This window comes from Oncorhynchus mykiss, chromosome 10 (genome assembly GCF_013265735.2).
Source record: "Oncorhynchus mykiss isolate Arlee chromosome 10, USDA_OmykA_1.1, whole genome shotgun sequence".
In the NCBI taxonomy this organism is placed as follows: Eukaryota; Metazoa; Chordata; class Actinopteri; order Salmoniformes; family Salmonidae; genus Oncorhynchus; species Oncorhynchus mykiss.
The window spans coordinates 86,651,008-86,666,264 of NC_048574.1; the positions used below are offsets into that span (position 1 = coordinate 86,651,008).

Here is a 15,257-nt window from a genome sequence, read left to right on the forward strand (position 1 = left end):
GGCTAGGAGATGGGAGCTAGGAGATGGGGGATAGGAGATGGGAGCTAGGAGATGGGGGCTAGGGGATAGGAGATGGGGGCTAGGGGATAGGAGATGGGGGCTAGGGGATAGGAGATGGGAGCTAGGAGATGGGGGCTAGGGGAGGAGCCTAGGAGATGGGGGCTAGGAGATGGGAGCTAGGAGATGGGGGCTAGGAGATGGGGGCTAGGGGAGGAGGCTAGGAGATGGAAGCTAGGAGATGGGGGCTAGGAGATGGGAGCTAGGAGATGGGGGCTAGGAGATGGGAGGCTAGGAGATGGGGCGCTAGGAGATGGGGGCTAGGAGATGGGGGCTAGGAGATGGGAGGCTAGGAGATGGGGGCTAGGAGATGGGAGCTAGGAGATGGGAGCTAGGAGATGGGAGCGAGGAGATGGGAGCGAGGAGATGGGAGCTAGGAGATGGGGATAGGAGATGGGGGATAGGAGATGGGGGCTAGGGAAGGGGGGCTAGGGGAGGGGGCTAGGAGATAGGAGATGGGAGGCTAGGAGATGGGAGGCTAGGAGATGGGAGGCTAGGAGATGGGAGGCTAGGAGATGGGAGGCTAGGAGATGGGAGGCTAGGAGATGGGAGGCTAGGAGATAGGGGCTAGGGAAGGGGAGCTAGGGGAGCGGGGCTAGGAGATAGGAGATGGGGGCTAGGGGAGGGGGCTAGGGGATAGGAGATGTTGGCTAGGGGAGGGGGCTAGGAGATAGGGACTAGGGGATAGAAGCTAGGGGAGGAGGCTGGGGGAGGAGGCTGGGGGAGGGGGGCTAGGAGATGGGGGCTAGGGGATAGGAGATAGGGGCTGAATATGTTTTCTTAAAGTCCTAAGAGTTGGTATTTGCATGCGAGTTTTTTCTCCCCCTCCCTCCTCCCCATCTCCCCCTTCCTCCCCTCCACCTCCCTCTCCCCCATCTCCCCCTCCCTCCCCCCCTTCTCCCCCTTCCTCCCCTCCATCTCCCCCTTCCTCCACCCCATCTCCCTCCTCCATGTGTTTGATTCCTGGCCCGTGACAGAGGTTCACCCTATATCCCTGTGTGTGTGTGTGTGTGTGTGTGTGTGTGTGTGTGTGTGTGTGTGTGTGTGTGACGGGGCCCTCAGATTAAGGCCTCCTGCTCTTTATTTGGGGTCAGCCCCCTGAGAGGCGCTTTGGGAATTACTTTCACACACACACACACACACACACAGAAGATGCCCCCCAGTCAGATCACAGGGTCTGACTGCATCACCACTCAGATGTGGAAACAGGGCAGTATATTGTATATATCAGGATATTTGGGGGAAAAGTTCCACTGGAAGTGTTTCCAATACCGTCAACCATTATTTTTTATATCTATATATTTATACTTTTTCCAATCTGCAGTTGACTTGTGCGATACGTTAGTAGTTGGAGATAGTTGGGGGATAGTTGGGGGATAGTTAGAGATAGTTAGGGATAGTTAGGGATAGTTAGGGATAGTTAGAGATAGTTAGGAGATAGTTAGGAGATAGTTAGGAGATAGCTAGAGATAGTTGGGGGATAGTTAGAGATAGTTAATAGATAGTTAGAGATAGTTGGGGATAGTTAAGAGATAGTTGGGGGATAGTTAGAGATAGTTGGGAGATAGTTGGGAGATAGAGATAGGTAGGAGATAGTTTGGGGATAGTTAGGAGATAATTAGAGATAGTTAGGGGATGGGGGATCGTTAGAAGATAGTTATGGGATCGTTAGAGATAGTTAGGAGATAGAGATCGTTAACGAAAGTTAAGAGATAGTTGGGAGATAGTTAGAGATAGTTAAGAGGTAGTTAAGAAATAGTTAGAAATAGTTGGGGGATAGTTAAGAGATAGTTAGTTAGAGGATAGTTGGGGGATAGTGAAGAGATGGGGGATAGTTAAGAGATAGTTAGTTAGAAATAGTTGGGGGATAGTGAAGAGATGGGGGATAGTGAAGAGATAGTTAGTTAGAAATAGTTGGGGGATAGTGAAGAGATGGGGGATAGTTAAGAGATAGTTAGTTAGAAATAGTTGGGGGATAGTTAAGAGAGAGTTAGTTAGAGGATAGTTGGGGGATAGTGAAGAGATGGGGATAGTGAAGAGATAGTTAGTTAGAGGATAGTTGGGGGATAGTGAAGAGATGGGGATAGTTAAGAGATAGTTAGTTAGAGGATAGTTGGGGGATAGTGAAGAGATGGGGGATAGTTAAGAGATAGTTAGTTAGAGGATAGTTGGGGGATCATTAGGAGATGGTTATGGGCTCATTAGAGATCGTTGGAGATAGTTAGGGGATAGTCGGGGGATAGTTAGAGATAGTTAAGAGATGGGGGATAGTTAGGAGATAGTTAGAGATAGTTAGAGATAGTTGGGGATAGTTGGGGATAGTTGGGGATAGTTGGGGGATAGTTAGAGATAGTTGGGGGATAGTTAGAGATAGTTGGGGGATCGTTAGGAGATAGTTAGATAGTTAGAGATAGTTGGGGGATCGTTAGGAGATAGTTAGAGATAGTTAGAGATAGTTAGAGATAGTTGGGGGATCGTTAGGAGATGGGGGATAGTTAGGAGATGGGGGATCGTTAGGAGAGAGCTGGGGATAGTTAGGAGATAGTTGGGGATCGTTAGGAGATAGTTGGGGATAGTTAGGTGATGGGGGATCGTTAGGAGATAGTTGGGGGAGGACGGAGAGAGATGGGGGAGAGAGAGGAGGGAGAGATGGGGGAGGACTGAGAGAGATGGGGGGGGCGGAGAGAGAGAGAGAGAGAGAGGGGAGGACGGAGAGAGAGCGAGAGAATCAGAGAGGTGTTTGATGAAGGCTCAAGGCTGTGTCTCAGTGTTTGTCTAAAGGCTAAAGTGCCCTCTCTGCTAAACCAGGGGATGTTGTTCACTTAGCTGTGTGTACTGTACAACATATGGTGTGTGTGTGTGTGTGTGTGTGTTCCTCACACAGTAAGCTGACGACAGGAGTTACAGTTTCATGTCTGAGGGTTGGTATCCCTCAGGGCTCTACTATAGGGCCCTCCTCCTTCTCCTTTGGGTTTTACACACACACACACACACACACACACACACACACACCGTACCATCACACACACACACACACACACACACACACCGTACCATCACACACACACACACACCGTACCATCACACACACACACACACCGTACCATCACACACACACACACCGTACCATCACACACACCGTACCATCACACACACACACACACACACACCGTACCATCACACACACACACACACACCGTACCATCACACACACACACACACACCGTACCATCACACACACACACACCGTACCGTCACACACACACACACCGTACCATCACACACACACACCGTACCATCACACACACACACACACCGTACCATCACACACACACACCGTACCATCACACACTTCAGTCCTTCTGATACAGATGTTAGAACAGACGGCCTAGTAGAATGGGGATTTATTTGGTAGTGTGTGTGTGTGCGCGTGTGTGTGTGCCATCAACACACTGAAATATCTGTTTTGTTAAATCTCTGACTCAATGACAGCGAAGACTGTTGGTTAATTATTTAATTCAGAATAATGATTCATTTTGAATGATTGATTTGTTGTTGTTTTTTTCAGACGGTGACGAGGGTACCTGGGTGATAGCGGACAGAGACAGAGAGGTGGGTCTCTCTCTGTGTGGATTTATATACATTTATTTTCATGAATAATTCATGAATAAATCATTTTTATAGAAATAAAACTTGATTAAAATAATAATAATAATAATCTAATAATAATCTAATAATAATAATAATCTAATAATAATAAAATAATAAATAATAATAATAAATAATAATAATAATAATTATAATAAATAATAATAAATATAATAATACTAAAATAATAAATAATAATAATAATCTAATAATAATAATTAATAATAATAATTAATAATAATAATTAATAATGATAATTAATAATAATAATAAATTATAATAATAATAGTTATAATCTAATAATAATAAATCATAATTATAATATAAAAATAATAAAATTATAATTACAATCTAATAATAATAATAATAAATAATAATTATAATAATAATAAATAATAATAATAAATAATAATTATTATATAATAATAATAGTTATAATCTAATAATAATAATAAGTTATAATCTAATAATAACATAATAATAATAATAAATAATAATTATAATAATAATAAATAATAATTATAATAACAATAAATAATAATAATTGTAATATAATAATAAAACATAATAATACAAAAAAATATATAATAAATAATAATAAATAATAAAATTAATAATAATAATAATAATAAAATGATTATAAAATAATAATAATATAATAATAATAATAATAATTATAATATAATAAAATAATGATTATAATATAATAATAATAAAATAAATAATAATATAATAATAATAATAATAAAATAAATAATAATAATAAATAATAATAAATAATAATAATAATATAATAATAAAATAATAATAATATAATAATAATATAATAATAAAATAAATAATAATAATAATAATAAAATAATAATAATAAAATAATAATAATAATAATAATAATAAAATAAATAATAATAATAATAATATAATAATAATAATAATAATAATAATAATAAAATAAATAATAATAATAATAATAAAATAATAATAATAATAATAATAATAATACTAAAATAATAATAATAATAAAATAATAATAATAATAATAATAATAATAAATAATAATAATAATTATAATATAATAAAATAATGATTATAATATAATAATAAATAATAATTATAATATAATAAATAATAATAATATAATAATAAATAATAATAATAATAATAATAATAATAATAATAATAATAATAATAAATAATAATAATAATTATAATATAATAAAATAATGATTATAATATAATAATAAATAATAATTATAATATAATAATAAATAATTATAATTATAAAATAATAATATAATACATTTATATATTAATATAAATAATAAAATCTTGATTGATTTTGATTGGCAGGCTCAGATCGTGAACCGGCGTGGGGGCGGTCCTCGGGGGAAGCGGGTGGCGAACCGTTACTATGCCGACAAGAACGTCACCTGTCACAGCTGTAAGAGGACTGGACACCTCTCCACGAGCTGCCCTACGCCCCCGGTAACACACACTGTACCATCACACACACACACACAGTTACCTGTACCCACGTCAGTAACAGTCAGTAATATATTGACTCTTCTCTTCCTTCTGTGTGTGTGTGTGTGTTTCCATCTCTGCGCGTAGGAGCCGTGTTGCGTGCTGTGCGGGGAGCGTGGTCACACGATGCTGTCGTGTCCCAGCAAACATTGCAGGAACTGCGGTCTGCCCGGTCACTTGGACGAGGTGTGTGTCGTACCCAACCTCCGATACAAATGGTGTTATCGCTGTGGCGTACAGGGACACCTTAACGACGTGAGTCTCACACACACACACACACACACACACACACACACACACACACACTCCATCCTCTCTCTCTCTCTCCATCCGTTTCTCTCTCTCTCCATCATCTTCTCTCTCTCTTTCCATCTTCTCTCCATCCTTCTCTCTCTCTCTCTCCATCCTCTCTCTCTCCATCCTTTTCTCTCTCTCTCCATCCTCTTTCTCTCCATCCTTTTTGCTCTCTCTCTCCATCCTCTCTCTCCATCATTTCTCTCTCTCTCTCCATCCTTCTCGCTCTATTTTTTTTTTCTCTCTCTCCATCCTCTTCTTTCTCTCTCTCTCTCCTCCTTTCTCTCTCTCCATCCTTTTCTCTCTCTCTCCATCCTCTCTCTCTCTCCACCCTCTCTCTCTCGCATCCTTTTCTCTCTCTCTCTCCATCCTTCTCTCGCTCTATCCCTTTCTCTCTCTCTCCATCCTCTTCTCTCTCTCTCCATACTTTTCTCTCTCTCTCTCCATCCCCTCGCTCTCTCTCCATCCTCTCTCTCTCTCTCTCCATCCTCTCTCTCTCCATCATTTTCTCTCTCTCTCTCCATCCTCTCCTCTCTCTCTCATCCTTCTTTCTCTCTCTCTCCATCCTTTTCTCTCTCTCTCTCCACCCTCTCTCTCTCTCCATCCTCTCTCTCTCCATCCTCCATCCTCTCTCTCTCCATCCTCTCCTCCCTCTCTCATCCTTCTATCTCTCTCTCTCCATCCTTTTCTCTCTCTCTCTCCACCCTCTCTCTCTATCCATCCTTTTCTCTCTCTCCATCCTTTTCTCTCTCTCCATCCTCTTCTCTCTCTCCATCCTCTTCTCTCTCTCTCTCTCCATTCTCTCTCTCCATCCTCTCTCTCTCTCATCCTTTTCTCTCTCTCTCCATCCTCTTCTCTCTCTCTCTCTCTCCACCCTCTCTCTCTATCCATCCTTTTCTCTCTCTCCATCCTCTTCTCTCTCTCCATCCTCTTCTCTCTCTCTCTCTCCATTCTCTCTCTCCATCCTCTCTCTCTCTCATCCTTTTCTCTCTCTCTCCATCCTCTTCTCTCTCTCCATCCTCTTCTCTCTCTCTCCATACTTTCTCTCTCTCTCTCCATCCCCTCGCTCTCTCTCCATCCTTCTCTCTCTCCATCCTTCTCTCTCTCTCCATCCTCTCTCTCTCTCCATCCTTTTCTCTCTCTCCATCCTTCTCTCTCTCCATCCTTCTCTCTCTCCATCCTTCTCTCTCTCCATCCTCTCTCTCTCTCTCCATCCTTCTCTCTCTCTCCATCCTCTCTCTCCAACCTTTTCTCTCTCTCTCCATCCTCTTCTCTCTCTCTCCATACTTTTCTCTCTCTCTCTCATCCCCTCGCTCTCTCTCCATCCTCTCTCTCTCTCCATCCTTTTCTCTCTCTCTCATCCTCTCTCTCATCCTTCTCTCTCTCTCTCTCTCCATCCTCTTCTCTCTCTCTCCATCCTCTCTCTCTCTCCATCCTCTCTCTCTCCATCCTCTTCTCTCTCTCTCCATCCTTCTCTCTCTCCATCCTTTTCTCTCTCTCTCTCCATCCTTTTCTCTCTCCATCCTCTCTCTCTATCCTCTCTCTCCATCCTTTCTCTCTCTCTCCATCCTCTCTCTCTCTCCATCCTTCTCTTTCTCTCTCTCTCCTCCATCCCTCTCCTCCATTCCTCTCTCCTCTCATCCCTCTCCTCCATCCTTCTCTCTCTCTCCATCCTTCTCTCTCTCTCCATCCTTCTCTCCATCCTTTCTCTCTCTCTCCATCCTCTCTCTCTCTCCATCCTTCTCTTTCTCTCTCTCCATCTCTGTTTCTCCCTGTGGAGGTCTATCTGTGTGTGTTGTGTCGGCAGAGAGGCGAGGCGTGTGACACTCACGCTCCGTCAAGCGTCTGTCTTTAATGAGAGACCCAGGGGACAGAGACCTGACACACACACACACACACACACACACACACACACACACACACACACACACACACATATAAACAAGTGATTTTGGGGGGAGAGATATAGAGTGAAAGACTTGCCCTTTCTCTCTCTCTCTCGCTCTCTGTCTGTCTTACTGTCTCTCTCTCTGTCTCTCTCTCTGTCTCTCTCTCTCTCTCTCTCTCTCTCGCTTTCTCTCTCTCTTTCTCTCTCTCTGTCTCTCTCTCTCTCTGTCTCTCTCTCTCTCTACCTCTCTCTCTGTCTCTCTGTCTCTGTCTCTCTGTCTATCTCTCTCTGTCTCTCTCTCTGTCTCTCTCTCCCTCTCTCTGTCTCTCTCGGTCTATCTCTCTCTCTCTCTGTCTCTCTCTCTCTCTCTCTCTCTCAGTAGGAGTCTTTTAGATAATAGGAGTAGCCCGCTGCGCCTGTGACATTTTCAATTTCCCACCGGGAGGCGGAGACGCTGTCACAACTCCTGGAAAACTGTCAGACGCTCCGGAGAGAATGTTTTAGACACAGTTTTACTGAGAGAGAGAGAGAGATGGAGTGGGTGAGAAAGGGAGGGAGAGGGATGGAGAGAGAAAGAGGGAGAGAGAGAGACAGAGACAGAGAGAGAGAGAGAGAGAGAGAGAGAGAGAGAGAGAGAGAGAGAGAGAGAGAGAGAGAGAAAGAAAGAGGGAGGGAGAGATGGAGGGAGGGGGGAGAGATGTCCTCTCCCTCCCTCCTCTCTTCCCAGCCCTCTCTCTCTGCATCCGTTTGATAAAAACCAGTTCCACCACACACACACACACACACACACACACACACACACACACACACACACACACACACACACACACACACACACACACACACACACACACAGAGTTCATGTGCTTTCTGTTTCACACACTGATTGATAATATTCTCTCCTCAGGCCTGCCCAGAGATATGGAGACAGTACCACATCACGGTAAGACTGTGTGTGTGTGTGTGTGTGTGTGATATAGACCTCAGCCTAAGAGAAAAGAGCAGCTTGTTTGTCAATTAAAAGACGTGATAAAGCATGAAATGGGCTGCCAACAACCTCACGGGAGCAGACTGTGTCTGTAGACAGGGGTGGTCTGTCTGTCTGTCACTCTCCTCTATGGACATTAATTAGCCTGCTCAGTTTAATGGAAGGAGCTGCTTCATTAGACTACTGGAGGAGAGAGGAGGAGGAGGGAGGGAGAGGAGGGAGAGGAGAGAGAGAGGAGGAGGGAGAGGAGGGAGAGGAGAGAGAGAGGGGGAGGGAGAGAAGGAGGAGGAGAGAGGAGGTGAGGGAGAGAAGGAGGAGGAGAGAGGAGGTGGGAGAGAGAGGAGGAGGAGGGAGAGGGAGAAAGGAGGATGGATAGGAGGAGGGAGGGAGGGAGGGAGGAGGAGAGGAGGGAGAGAGGAGGATGGAGAGGAGGAGGAGGAGAGAGGAGGAGGGAGAGAGGAGGATGGATAGGAGGAGGGAGGGAGAGGAGGAGGGAGTAGGAGGAGGATGGAGAGGAGGAGGAGGGAGAGAGGAGGAGGAGGAGGAGGGACGGAGGGAGGGAGAGAGGAGGGAGAGGAGGAGGAGGAGGAGGGAGAGGAGGAGGAGGAGGAGGAGGGACGGAGGGAGGGAGAGAGGAGGAGGGAGAGGAGGAGGGAGAGGAGGAGGGAGGAGGAGGGAGAGGAGGAGGGAGGGAGGGAGGGAGGAGGAGGGAGAGAGAGGAGGAGGGGGGAGGGAGGGAGAGGAGGAGGAGGAGGAGGGAGAGAGAGGAGGGGGGAGAGAAGGGGAGGGAGAGGAGGAGGAGGGAGAGAGAGGAGGAGGGAGAGAGAGAGGGAGGGAGAGGAGGAGGGAGGGAGAGAGGAGGAGGAGGGAGGGAGAGGAGGAGGAGGAGGAGGAGGGGGAGAGGAGGGGAGAAGAGGAGGGAGAGGAGGAGGAGGAGGGAGAGAGGAGGGAGGGAGGGAGGGAGGAGGAGGAGGAGGGAGAGAGGAGGAGGAGGAGGGGGAGAGGAGGGAGGGAGGAGGAGGAGAGAGAGAGAGAGGAGGGAGAGAGGAGAAGGAGGGAGGGAGGAGGAGGAGAGAGAGAGAGAGGAGGGAGATCCTGTTGCTGAAGACCCTTCATGTTTATGTTTCCATGTCCACTCAGGGGTTTTCCTTCAGCGATGTCCGGCAGCCAATCAGGCTCTCAGTTACTGCCGGCTACATTTCCCACTTCGTATTAAACTCCTTTATATTTAAAACTCGTCTGTCGAACTCGATCCCTCTAGAATAAACAATCTGTAGGGAGAAAGGAGGACGAGGGAGAGAGGAGGAGGAGAGGAGGAGGGAGGGAGAGAGGAGGAGGGAGGGAGAGAGGAGGAGGAGGGAGAGAGGAGGACGAGGGAGAGAGGAGGAGGAGGGAGGGAGAGGGAGGAGATATTTAAAACTCGTCCGTCGAACTCGATCCCTCTAGAATAAACAATCTGCATCTCGTAGCCAACTGTTGACTGGCGCCTGTCGGTCACAAAGCTACTAGGGAGGGAGGGAGGGAGGAGGAGAGGAGGGAGAGAGGAGGAGGGAGAGGAGGAGGAGGAGAGAGGAGGAGGGAGAGAGGAGGATGGATAGGAGGAGGGAGGGAGAGGAGGAGGGAGGAGGATGGAGAGGAGGAGGATGGAGAGGAGGGAGAGAGGAGGAGGAGGAGGAGGGACGGAGGGAGGGAGAGAGGAGGGAGAGGAGGAGGAGGAGGAGGGAGAGGAGGAGGAGGAGGAGGGACGGAGGGAGGGAGAGAGGAGGAGGGAGAGGAGGAGGGAGAGGAGGAGGGAGGAGGAGGGAGAGGAGGAGGGAGGGAGGGAGGGAGGAGGAGGGAGAGAGAGGAGGGGGGAGGGAGGGAGAGGAGGAGGAGGAGGAGGGAGAGAGGGGAGAGAAGGGGAGGGAGAGGAGGAGGAGGGAGGGAGAGAGGAGGGAGAGAGAGGAGGAGGGAGAGAGAGAGGGAGGAGGAGGGAGGGAGAGAGGAGGAGGAGGGAGGGAGAGGAGGAGGAGGAGGAGGGGGAGAGGAGGGGAGAAGAGGAGGGAGAGGAGGAGGAGGAGGAGGGAGAGAGGAGGGAGGGAGGGAGGGAGGAGGAGGAGGAGGAGGAGGAGGGGGAGAGGAGGGAGGGAGGAGGAGGAGAGAGAGAGAGAGGAGGGAGAGAGGAGAAGGAGGGAGGGAGGAGGAGGAGGGAGGGAGAGGGAGGAGATATTTAAAACTCGTCCGTCGAACTCGATCCCTCTAGAATAAACAATCTGCATCTCGTAGCCAACTGTTGACTGGCGCCTGTCGGTCACAAAGCTACTAGGGAGGGAGGGAGGGAGGAGGAGAGGAGGGAGAGAGGAGGAGGGAGATCCTGTTGCTGAAGACCCTTCATGTTTATGTTTCCATGTCCACTCAGGGGTTTTCCTTCAGCGATGTCCGGCAGCCAATCAGGCTCTCAGTTACTGCCGGCTACATTTCCCACTTCGTATTAAACTCCTTTATATTTAAAACTCGTCTGTCGAACTCGATCCCTCTAGAATAAACAATCTGTAGGGAGAAAGGAGGACGAGGGAGAGAGGAGGAGGAGAGGAGGAGGGAGGGAGAGAGGAGGAGGGAGGGAGAGAGGAGGAGGAGGGAGAGAGGAGGACGAGGGAGAGAGGAGGAGGAGGGAGGGAGAGGGAGGAGATATTTAAAACTCGTCCGTCGAACTCGATCCCTCTAGAATAAACAATCTGCATCTCGTAGCCAACTGTTGACTGGCGCCTGTCGGTCACAAAGCTACTAGGGAGGGAGGGAGGGAGGAGGAGAGGAGGGAGAGAGGAGGAGGGAGAGGAGGAGGAGGAGAGAGGAGGAGGGAGAGAGGAGGATGGATAGGAGGAGGGAGGGAGAGGAGGAGGGAGTAGGAGGAGGATGGAGAGGAGGAGGATGGAGAGGAGGGAGAGAGGAGGAGGAGGAGGAGGGACGGAGGGAGGGAGAGAGGAGGGAGAGGAGGAGGAGGAGGAGGGAGAGGAGGAGGAGGAGGAGGGATGGAGGGAGGGAGAGAGGAGGAGGGAGAGGAGGAGGGAGGAGGAGGGAGAGGAGGAGGGAGGGAGGGAGGGGGGAGGGAGGGAGAGGAGGAGGAGGAGGAGGGAGAGAGAGGAGGGGGGAGAGAAGGGGAGGGAGAGGAGGAGGAGGGAGGGAGAGGAGGAGGAGGGAGGGAGAGAGGAGGGAGAGGAGGAGGAGGGAGGGAGAGAGGAGGGAGAGAGAGGAGGAGGGAGAGAGAGAGGGAGGGAGAGGAGGAGGGAGGGAGAGAGGAGGAGGAGGAGGGAGGGAGAGGGAGAGGAGGAGGAGGGGGAGAGGAGGGGAGAAGAGGAGGGAGAGGAGGAGGAGGAGGGAGAGAGGAGGGAGGGAGGGAGGGAGGGAGGGAGGAGGAGGAGGAGGAGGGAGAGAGGAGGAGGAGGAGGGGGAGAGGAGGGAGGGAGGAGGAGGAGAGAGAGAGAGAGGAGGGAGAGAGGAGAAGGAGGGAGGGAGGAGGAGGGAGATCCTGTTGCTGAAGACCCTTCATGTTTATGTTTCCATGTCCACTCAGGGGTTTTCCTTCAGCGATGTCCGGCAGCCAATCAGGCTCTCAGTTACTGCCGGCTACATTTCCCACTTCGTATTAAACTCCTTTATATTTAAAACTCGTCTCTCGAACTCGATCCCTCTAGAATAAACAATCTGTAGGGAGAAAGGAGGACGAGGGAGAGAGGAGGAGGAGAGGAGGAGGGAGGGAGAGAGGAGGAGGGAGGGAGAGAGGAGGAGGGAGAGAGGAGGACGAGGGAGAGAGGAGGACGAGGGAGAGAGGAGGAGGAGGGAGGGAGAGGGAGGAGATATTTAAAACTCGTCCGTCGAACTCGATCCCTCTAGAATAAACAATCTACATCTCGTAGCCAACTGTTGACTGGCGCCTGTCGGTCACAAAGCCAGCGATGACAGGGAAACGAAGGGAGAGGTTTCACTCTCCCCTAAATCTGTCCAGAATCGACCCAATGTGATTCTATGTGATTTAGGAGCTAAGATACAGGAAGTGAATTTGTCTCAGGGTAACGAAGGGAGAGGTTTCACTCTCCCCTAAATCTGTCCAGAATCAACCCAATGTGTTTCCATGTGATTTAGGAGCTAAGATACAGGAAGTGAATTTGTCTCAGGGAAACAAAACCTCTCTCCTACATTTGATACAGGATGTGAATTTGTCTCAGAGGAACATTTGCCAGCGATGATAGGGAAACGAAGGGAGAGGTTTCACTCTCCCCTACATTTGTTTTGTGTCACGTTCATTTATTTCACGTAGCGGAGTCATGGCGTCATGGTAACCTGTTTCCGGTGTCTTGATTGACAGCTAGTGTTGACTATTTTTTTTTTAACAATTGTTTTATTTTATTTAACCTTTTTATTTAACTAGTCAGTTATGAACATAATTCTTATTTATATTCTGATCCCGCCAAACCCGGACGCCGCCCTATCACGGCCTTGGATTGAACCCCGGGCTGTAATGACGCTGGGCTGTAATGAACCCCGGGCTGTAATGAACCCCGGGCTGTAATGAACCCCGGGCCTGTAATGAACCCCGGGCTGTAATGAACCCCAGGCTGTAATGACGCTGGGGGGGGGGGGGGGGGGGGGGCACCATGATATTTTTTGTTTTGACTTGGATAAAAACTATGGATGGAAACACGGTTAGTGACGCTGACGTGAGTGCAGCCAGTCGAATGGCATCGTGTGGCAGAGACGTTCTTCGGACTAATGATTTAATCTTGGCTCCTGGACGGCCTTGGCTTTTTTTGGTGAATATCTGCAGATCGAATCTGAAAAAAACGATGGTGAATCTTCACGACAGGAACAACATCGTTGTGGAGAGACTCATTCTGGTCCACATGTCATCATTAGGGCCCTCAAGGACTCCAGGCATTTAAACAGAATTTAACAATATAAATAATAATAATAATAATAAATATAAATAATATTAATTATTACTTTGTCCAAGTTTACCATTAAACACGAACAGAATGCGTCAGTGATTCGTATTTCCTGGAACTTTCTGAAGAGGAAATGAGAACGCCGTCCTGTCTGTCTGTCTGTCTGTCTGCCTGCCTGCCTGCCTGCCTGCCTGTCTGTCTGTCTGTCTGTCTGTCTGTCTGTCTGTCTGCCTCTTTCTGTCTGTCTGCCTCTCCCTGTCTGTCTGTCTGTCTGTCTGTCTGTCTGCCTCTGTCTGTCTGCCTGCCTCTCTCTGTCTGTCTGTCTGTCTGTCTGCCTCTCTGTCTGTCTGCCTCTCTGTCTGTCTGCCTCTCGGTGTAGTCATTAGTCATGATGCTGAGTGTGATTTTGAGAGACGGAAACCTGGAAAACCAAAACCATACATTTATTTAAGAAGATAATTATTATTATTTTTTTATAAAATCCACAATCGAAGAACAAACATCATTGTGGTAATTCATATCTTGTAGCAAAACTTGTAACTAAGACTTTAATCTCAAGAGAAAGACAGGTTAAAGGTTTAAATATTATTTGACTTAGTTGAAATAGTCCTGATCCAATAGGCCTAGAAAATACACTGAATTTATTTTCAGTCATTTAAATTGTAAAGCCATGTTTTTCAACACGATGCCACAACTAATATTTCAGACGGGATCAATGCATTACAATGTACCAGAGTTCACCAACATAGAGCTCCTTCTGCAAAAAAACACACAATCTTAACCAGTGGGGCAACCTCCCCCCAGACACCCCTCCCGGCTGGCTACTCTATGGACCTGCAGTGGTAGTGACATTTAGACTATAGTCATTTAGCTGACGTTCTGAGCCAGAGCCACGTACAGGACATTCATCTAGAGTAGAGTCAGGACCACAACCTCATACCTCCAGGTAGAGTCAGTACCACCACCTCATACCTCCAGGTAGAGTCAGTACCCACCTCATACCTCCAGGTAGAGTCAGTACCACCACCTCATACCTCCAGGTAGAGTCAGGACCACCTCATACCTCCAGGTAGAGTCAGTACACCACCTCATACCTCCAGGTAGAGTCAGGACCACACCTCATACCTCCAGGTAGAGTCAGGACCACACCTCATACCTCCAGGTAGAGTCAGTACCACCATCCTCATACCTCCAGGTAGAGTCAGGACCACCTCATACCTCCAGGTAGAGTCAGGACCACCTCCTCATACCTCCAGGTAGAGTCAGGACCTCCTCATACCTCCAGGTAGAGTCAGGACCCCCTCATACCTCCAGGTAGAGTCAGGACCACCTACCTCATACCTCCAGGTAGAGTCAGTACCACCTCATACCTCCAGGTAGAGTCAGGACCACCTCCTCATACCTCCAGGTAGAGTCAGGACCACCTCCTCATACCTCCAGGTAGAGTCAGGACCACCTCATACCTCCAGGTAGAGTCAGGACCACCTCATACCTCCAGGTAGAGTCAGGACCCACCTCATACCTCCAGGTAGAGTCAGGACCACCACCTCATACCTCCAGGTAGAGTCAGGACCACCACCTCATACCTCCAGGTAGAGTCAGTACCACCACCTCATACCTCCAGGTAGAGTCAGGACCACCTCATACCTCCAGGTAGAGTCAGGACCACCACCTCATACCTCCAGGTAGAGTCAGGACCACCACCTCATACCTCCAGGTAGAGTCAGGACCACCACCTCATACCTCCAGGTAGAGTCAGGACCACCACCTCATACCTCCAGGTAGAGTCAGGACCACCTCATACCTCCAGGTAGAGTCAGGACCACCTCATACCTCCAGGTAGAGTCAGGACCACCTCATACCTCCAGGTAGAGTCAGGACCACCTCATACCTCCAGGTAGAGTCAGGACCACCTCATACCTCCAGGTAGAGTCAGGAC

At 47.8% G+C, this 15,257-nt stretch overlaps 1 protein-coding gene across 7 annotated transcripts in view; it reads left to right on the top strand.

Annotated features, from left to right (window-relative positions):
• LOC118936868 (zinc finger CCHC domain-containing protein 7-like) overlaps positions 1 to 15,257 on the top strand; it is a 96,488-nt gene that overhangs the window by 75,543 nt on the left and 5,688 nt on the right. For all 7 annotated transcript variants that reach the window (XM_036934381.1, XM_036934384.1, XM_036934385.1 and 4 more), the window contains 4 exons: positions 3,626 to 3,669; positions 5,056 to 5,190; positions 5,317 to 5,484; positions 8,319 to 8,354. In XM_036934381.1, coding sequence (XP_036790276.1) covers positions 3,626 to 3,669; positions 5,056 to 5,190; positions 5,317 to 5,484; positions 8,319 to 8,354 — 383 coding nt within the window. The remainder of the gene's footprint in view (positions 1 to 3,625; positions 3,670 to 5,055; positions 5,191 to 5,316; positions 5,485 to 8,318; positions 8,355 to 15,257) is intronic.